The sequence below is a fragment of the Daktulosphaira vitifoliae genome, unplaced genomic scaffold (assembly GCF_025091365.1).
Source record: "Daktulosphaira vitifoliae isolate Bord-2020 unplaced genomic scaffold, ASM2509136v1 Scaffold_1, whole genome shotgun sequence".
Classification (NCBI taxonomy): Eukaryota; Metazoa; Arthropoda; class Insecta; order Hemiptera; family Phylloxeridae; genus Daktulosphaira; species Daktulosphaira vitifoliae.
In genome coordinates this window covers 29,583,709-29,592,340 of record NW_026099572.1, presented here as the reverse complement: position 1 = coordinate 29,592,340, position 8,632 = coordinate 29,583,709, and the positions used below count along the sequence as shown (strand labels likewise).

The 8,632-nt window shown below is 27.4% G+C and overlaps 1 protein-coding gene across 3 annotated transcripts in view; it reads left to right on the top strand.

Annotated features, from left to right (window-relative positions):
• Nucleotides 1-8,312: 8,312 nt before the first annotated feature.
• LOC126895198 (uncharacterized) overlaps nucleotides 8,313-8,632 on the top strand; it is a 7,594-nt gene continuing 7,274 nt past the window's right edge. For 2 of the 3 annotated variants that reach the window (XM_050666804.1, XM_050666802.1), the window contains exon 1: nucleotides 8,314-8,472. In XM_050666804.1, coding sequence (XP_050522761.1) covers nucleotides 8,401-8,472 — 72 coding nt within the window. In that variant the 5' untranslated portion in view covers nucleotides 8,314-8,400. Of the gene's footprint in view, nucleotides 8,473-8,632 lie in introns of all 3 variants that reach the window. The other variant, XM_050666801.1, reaches the window with a different exon arrangement.

Sequence of the window (8,632 nt, the reverse complement as noted above, 5' to 3'; positions counted from 1 at the left end):
TAAAGAAAATTAAAAAAATGTCGAAAATTAGCGATTTTTAAATTTGTAATTTTTGGGGGTATTTCCCCTGTTTACGGGAAAAATTTTTTTGATTAATAAACGCTGAAAACTATTTTCACATATTTAAACGTGAAAATGTTTTTTGATATTATCGTTCTAATAAGAATAAGATTATTTTATTATTCTTAATCTATACATATGATCAACATAATTTTAGATGCATCGGTTTATTAGATAATGAGGTGACCGGTATTACCCACTGACCATAGTTTTTTGAGTATACTTGGTCATTTCAATATTAAGCTACTGATCAAAGACAACTGTAGTTCGGTTGTATAGACATTTATAAACCGCTATCATTAATAAAGCCATTATACATTATATCATTATATAGACATCTATACTCATGTGGTGAACTTGACGAAGTGGGGGGTAAGCCCTCATTTTTGTGAGCCTTACACAATTTTAGCACCACTTGAATTTTTTGTTCTAGCTGCGCCATTGTTCTGTATGATTATAAATTTTTATGTATAAAAATTAATTTGTTTAAAAATAACAAAATAGAACAATAATTTATGACAAAATACATATAAAACGTTATAAACGCATAATGCCTTGTTATTTATTCATTGAAAATAGTGCACAATAAATTAATCAGATATATTTTTCAAATTCAAATTTATTTTAATATCAATAAAACGTAAAATATAATAAGTATGAATCTAGTAAATTATCAAAGTAAAATATTATTATCGCTAAAAATTAGAAAAAAACATTTATAGGAAAAACAAATAAAAATACTAATTAAATTTTAACGTGAAAATAAAAGTACATATTGAATAAAAATGCAAATCAACTCAGTCTAATAATTTTTTAAATCGTTAAAATTATATTAACGTAAATTCTTAATATCTCCGCAATATTAAAATGATTAACTAAACTTATTAACTTGTTTACGCTCACCTATATGTCTTGTACATAAAACATATATTTCAGTTCATGTTATATATTATAATATTACATTGAGTGAAGCCAATTATATATTTTTCAAAAGAATATAATATAATATTAAGAATATAATATAAGATAATAATATAAGAAAAAAAAATTCAGAAATAAAGTTAGTATTTCTATAACAACAAAATTTGTCAATAAATTATTTAAGAAAAAAATTTAATTGAATAAAATAGTCTGTAAATAATATTTATAGATGTCACAAACATATTACTATGTTGATCCAATCAACCATTCGTTTGTTTCAGAATGTTAAAATTGACCGTTTTTAGATGAAATTTCTATTGATATTCTACTATCTTATCTTTAATGAATCGCTCTGTATATATTTTTCAATTGGTATCATTTAAATAATTTAATTTTTGCTTCATAAAGTCATCGTGGCATTAGTGGCGCCGGGTTGGTATTTTATTCAACCCAACCATCGGGTAAAATACCAACCAAACCCAATTAATATACACATTTCCACCAATAGAATTCAGAAGAGGGACACGCTTTTTTCCTCTTGATTTATGTTAGCGGTAAAAAAACAATTTTGCTCAACAATTTAGTATGCACTTGAAAATAATCAATTTACTCCATTAAGTAAAATAATTTATCATTATTTTAAAAATAATTCATTTCAAAGTTTAAAAATATTTATAATTATTTGCAAATTTGTTAAAAAGATAATAATGATAGCAGCCGATAAAAAAAGTGTAGTGTATATTAAGATACAACCGATAGAGTAGGTAATTAATTTGACGCTATATTGTTTAAACCCAACTAAACTCCCACATCTTCTACGCTCACATCAGCTGTTCTCATATCGCATTCAATAACATCCCAACCCTCAATCTCTTTTTTGGTCTTCATCTACCTCTTCTTTCTTCAACATTAATTTCTATAACTTTTCTTACAGCTTCCGATTCTTCTCTCCTCATAACATAACTATATCATCTAGGTCTATTTTCTCTCATCTTATCCACGATTGACGCTACACCTATACTTCCTCTTATATGCTCGTTCCTTATTCTATCTTTTCTAGTCACTCTACTTATCCAACTAAGCATTTTCATGTCTGCTACACTCATTCTCTGATCTACTTTCTTATCAACCGCCCAACACTCTGAACCATACATCATAGTTGGCCTCACTACAATTTTGTAGAATTTACCTTTTAGCCTCATTGGAATTCCTTTATCGCATAAGACACCAGACGTATCTCTCCACTTTAACCACCCTCACTTAATCTTACATCCTCGTCAATACCACCGCTCTTTTGTATAACTGTCTCTAAATACTTGAAAATTTCCACCTCTCCAATCACTTCCTCACCTTTGTCACTGATATCCTACCTCATGTTCTCTTTTGTCAACCTAGCCAGAATTTCTGATAATGATAAAATTAATTGTCATAAAGTGTCTAAAATTGATCTTATTCTAGTAAACTGTAATTGATGGATGATTTCTCCACTATAAAGTTATTTGACAAATGTATCAAACAAAATTTTTTTCCATTTTCTTAATCGTTTTCCCATTTTAAATTCTGATAGAATATATCTTCAACAAAAGTACAATTTTCTTAATCTTCAATCTTTATTTCTATTGAATTTGTACGCCATTGACCTTTGCAATGTTCACATATAATAGAACAATTAAGCCCTGTTTTTCGGCAACCACAATTTTTACCAGCTTCAGCACCTGACTAAAGGCCGTTTTATGACAATTATCTTTATTATTAGCAGAAATTCCGGTGGAAATTGACATAATATAATTGTTGTTTGGGAATGTACAATTTAGCGTTTAGTTTGGTTTAAACAATATAGCGTCAAAACAATTACCTACTCTATCGGTGTATCTTAATATACACTACAANTAGCGTCAAAACAATTACCTACTCTATCGGTGTATCTTAATATACACTACAATTTAATGATACTATAAATAAATAAACTCACACATACACACATATGCATTTATAACATTGTGTCTAATGTAAGTATAACATGATAAAAAGTAACCGTAAAATGAAAAAAATTGGAAAATAAATTTTAGTATTCATATTAAATGTAATATATTATAAAATTAAATTGAGTTAATATAGTTTCATATATTTTACAGACATTTACATTAATTCTAAAAAAAACATAGATAATAAATTTTATTATAATTCCTTAACTACGCGCTCACGAAATATTTCTTAAAATATAACAGATAATTATTTTTTTTTTTGTGCAGCAATAATGATTCTTTGTTGAGCTATTTTGTGAAAAAGTTAATTTTCTATCATTTTTTAAGCTTTAAACAGTCATTAACTATTGATTTCAAATGTTGATCATATTTTAATTTTTTTTTTACCATTAGGTTAGGATAAACAATTTTTATTTTTTCCATGCCCAGTTAATTATTTGTCTTTTAAATTGATGAGAGATGAAATATAAGCTATTATCACGCAGAGCTTTAACGCCAGAAATCGATAAACATACCGGTTCTTAGTAATGCAATTGACATGAGCAAACATTTATATTTTATTGTACTTTTATAAACGGGTAGCGCTTATCGATATACGAAATACGGCCTTTAAAAATAAGTACATTTTTTTTCTAATCACCATTAAACCTTAAACAGATGTAATTTATTAAAAATCAAATAATATAAAAAAAAAACGTTTTAACAAAAAATGTTGTCCAATTGAATAAATCTGTTGATAAAATAAAAAATTGGAGTTCCCGTTTGAAAATTAAGAGTTGATAAAAGTTTTGGTATAAGGGATGATAGAAAAAAATTAATTTTTCATGAAAAATCGCTCAACAAAGAACTATTATTGTCAAAAAAAAAAAAAATGATTAAATAATTGAAATAATTATGATTAAAATAATGATAGTTCTAATATTTTTATCCAATATAATAATATCAAGTATTTATACATGTGAACAAATTTTTATAGGGTAGTTTTTAGGAGGACATTTAAAGGTTAAAAGGAATCTCAGAATTATTTTCATATAATTTAATGAAAAATGAGGAAAAATAGTTTTACTGATCAAGTATCAATTTCTAAATGAGCCAACCGTTTATAATATTATATATTTTAAAAATTATTTTTTTAATTTTTGTTTTCCTTCAAGAATTATCTTATAATTAGAGAAAAATTTTGGAAATGAAACCTATTTTCAATAGGAGAATCAAAAACTATATGTTTTAATTTTTTGAAGATCGAAGTAGTATTTCTTTATGCACTACTTTTATTTTGAAGCACAGTTAATATTCTATAATAACAGAATTTTTCGGTACATCATTAGATATTACAATGATTAGTAAAAAAATATTTGTTGAAAATAGGTTAGACAAATTTTGTTGCCGCCACCACTTATCGTTTTATTACATAATGTTTTTATTATAATAACAAGTCTAGTTACCGAACACCCCCAAATTCAGGGAATTCTATCGTAATCACTTGACATTTCACCTCTCTAGAATCAAAGATGAATGGTTTTGTTAATTTGTAGTGCATGAACTTTGGTAAAATTTAAAACATTCATTGACATTTAAATATGCTATAAGCGATCAAAATTCCGTTAATTTGCAGGGCATTCTCTTTTTTTTTTATCTTACATTTAATATATTAGGTTCATTTTATTTCACTATGAGCAGTGGTACTTAAAAGGGTATATGCGGATATACGTACGGCCTATACCCACTAATAATTAATTAATTAACCTTAGAAAAATAATACTAATATGCTATTTATATAAAATCACAAAATTTGCGTATCCCTAAAATAAAAATAAAAAGGTTTTTGGAATAACATTACTTGCTACAGTATTGGACATATGAGTAGCCGGAATTATTAACTTTATGTATAAATATTAGAAGTCAAGTCGTAATAATAAATCTATTATATAATTTTGAATTTTAATAATTTATTAACTGTTAGCAATAAATAGACGAGTTGCCTTACACCTTTGTAATTTTTCATAATTCAGTTCCTTCATACAACATTCATAAGTCAATTTGATCGTATAAAAACTTTTACTTCATAATTAGTTAAATGACTGGATAACTAAGACCATACGTAAACATTATCGCATTATAGTACGTTATACAGAGTGTTCAGTAAGTCAGGAAACGGGTATCTATTGTTCTCATTGTTACAAACAATAGAGTTAAACATAAAANGTTCAGTAAGTCAGGAAACGGGTATCTATTGTTCTCATTGTTACAAACAATGAGAACAATAGATACCCGTTTCCTGACTTACTGAACACCCTGTATAAATAACATACGTGATGTTCTTTACAGGATTTTACTGTTTCCCATATATTTTCTTATTTTGACAGTCAATTAATTATTGTTATTTATTCCAAAACAGTCTTTTTTTACATTTTTTTTTTGCCTATTCTAAAAAAAAGAGTCCGGTTTTTTTATTTTTTAAATATGGTCACCCTACTGTCGCGGTCGCATCGCATTTCCGGTGTTACCGTCGGATGGCGATCGCGGTGGCCGACGGGCGGTGCGAACCGGTCGCTCGGGCGCTGGACAAAAACATAGACTGATAATTCATTTATCGTTTTTTAATCTGACACGTCGACCTTTAATAAGGAACGGAAGATATCTTTTATTAATTTACTTAACTGTGTAATTAGGATTATTGTTTCGCTGTGTAATAAAAACGCTATTTCTTTATTACTTATTATTATTATTATATTTACTATCCTGTTTCCAACACTACATTAAGTGCTAAAAAACAGTATACTCGAAACCCTATTTTTTTTTCTATTTCTACGGTCCATTTATTGTTGGCCGCCCGGGAACTACCTTGAGGTATTACTTCAGGGCGGCCAACGTAGCAATATAACTAACACCATCACGTTGTGAATCAGCCCGAAATTAATCAAGAGCTGATTCACAACGTGGTGTGGCTTTTCCTGTTATCCCGAAGTGAGGTCCGTTGTCCGGGTTGCAACACGTGAAAGTGGGGGCAGGACTTTGCAAGAGTCGGCAGAATAACTCACGAAACAAAAAACACAAAGCTAAGAAGCCGCTTTTATTTAGCGCCTTAGGTCCTCCTGTACTGGGCGGCGTTGCTGCCTTTGTCTCAGGCATTCCGCTTCCTCCTTCTTTTTCAAGACGGATTCAGCGAACGACTGGACGAGTTTCTACGCCTCCCGGCTCCACAACATCAGGTCCACCATGGACCTAACTTGGAACGTGGACCCAAGTCGGGACTCCACACTCGAAACCCAGCATAATTAAAAACATATTAATTTAAATCTAAGAGTTATAAAAATCACAGTCATAAAACGTTACGTTCAAAATTTTAAAACAAAAGACAGGCGTGATTGCAAAATTAAAAATTAAAAAATATTTCCAAATTCATTTTTCCGTATTCAAATCCCCTTATAGTTGGGTTTTTTTGTTAGATTTTGAAAAATAGTGTAACGATAGATAGATGAGGTTTGGAATGAGAGTAAAATTTACGAACTAATTTCACACCAAATGAAATTGTGGCCGAGTCGGTAACGCAGAAGAAATGCATGACGCGCCCTGTAAACAAATCTCTAAGTAAATCATGTAACCCTTTACTAAAATTAAATAATAATTAAAAAATATATTTTTTGAAAAATTTAAAAATAATTTTAGTATTTAATGTGTATATATAAGTATAAAACCTATTATATAATTATAATTATATAATAATAATAATACCACAATTTTATAAATAAAAAGAATTTATTTGTTATCAGTTCAGTAAAAATGATAACATTACAAACAAAGAAATGGCTACTATTTTGTGTTTATTTTAAGAAGTGTACAAGGCCTGAAAAAAGTTTATAACGTAAAAACTTGACGGGATAAAAAATACTATCAGACCAAAATTATTTATAATTATTTTTTCGATATCAACAAACTAAAAATAGGAGTTCCCATAAAGGAATATTAATGTTGAAAAGAAAAATTATTTAACTCATATTATTGTAGTTTTTTGAACCAAATTATGTTTTCCTTTACGAAAATTTTAATTGTTTTCAAGAAAATGGATGTCTTATTCTTAATTGTTATTTTGATAAAATGAAAATAACAACTCATCATAAAATATAATACTAAGAGATATTGTAATACACAAAAATAGAGTTATAAAAAAAAACCCAGCACAGTGGTGTCGCGGCACAGTGGTCTCGTGGTATAGTTGGATCATGTATAATGATATCTGACAGTGATTAAGATCACTATCAATAAAAACGCTTCGATGCAAATCTTTAGATAGTGTATATTATTGGTGGATTATTCCAAAAACTACATGATCTGCTGTTTCCTTATTAGTATCCTAAATGAAAAAGGGATTATTAAAAAATATTACTTCTCATTGTGAATTGTGTTGATCCATACACTTTTCAATAAGTTATAGCATTGACTATGTAAAAAATAAAATCAACAATTTAAACACAAAAATAGCATTCGGTAGCCATTATCACCACGAAGACAAGCCCAGAAGTCAAATTTTTTTTTTCCATAATAAAGTATATTATATTTCCTTTAATTTAAAATATATATAAAAGTGTCAGACTTTCCGGAACATTTTCAAAAGTTAAGTTGAAAAAGTTAATTTTTTGTGAAAAAATTATAATTTTAAATCCCCCCTATTGGGCAGATAAAGGGTTAGATTTATAAAAAATATACCAAATGATAGGTAAAGACATCAAGCATCTATAAAAAAAAAAAATTATATTAATATGTTCATTTTTGAAAAAGTTACGGCAGTTTTTAGTAAAAAAAATTTCGAAAATTAGCGATTTTTAAATTTGTAATTTTTTTGGAGGTTTCCCCCGTTTTCGGGGAACAAGGGAATTTTTTTCAATTTTTGAGGTTAATGTCTTCGACTAGATACGATTTGTGATCTTTTGACGTATCGTTGAAAGGAGTCACAGAAAAAGTGGTAACAGACACAAAAAAAAAGAAAAAAACACATCATAGTAAAACTTATACTTTATCAGCTTCGGATCGACGCTAAAATTGAAAAACATTTTAATGATAAATTGTACGTTTTGTTAAATTATTGTCTGTTTTTTATTAATAACAATTGATATTTTTATATTACACTTTATTTTATTTAATAATGAATAAATAAAATTAACCTGTCACAATATGTGAATAAATTTTTTAATGCGCTTTTTTTTAGAAAACATGTAAAATAAATTTGATTAATATAAATATTATTTGAAGTTTTTACATACTAAATATATTTTTCGTTTTACCATATTTTAGATTATTCAAAATAGATTGAATTGACTATATAAATGAAATTAATTTTATAATAAAAATTATAATATACCTTTAGTTGTTACAATTGAAATTATATTGTTAGTACAAGACATTCATTACTGTTGCAATTATAATCAACATTAAAATGAGTTTCTATGTTTTTTGTTGTGGAATATTATGTTTGATGTGTGTAAAAATTGCGTCCAGCAATAACAAAGTAATTATAATTGCTATCATTATATTATACCTTAATTATTATTATTTAGTGGCTTAGGTACCTTTTTTTATACCATGATAATTATTGATCATCTATTTTAGCTTCGATGCGAAGCTGAGAAGGTATTAATTTTACTATGATGTGTTTTTTTATTTTTTTT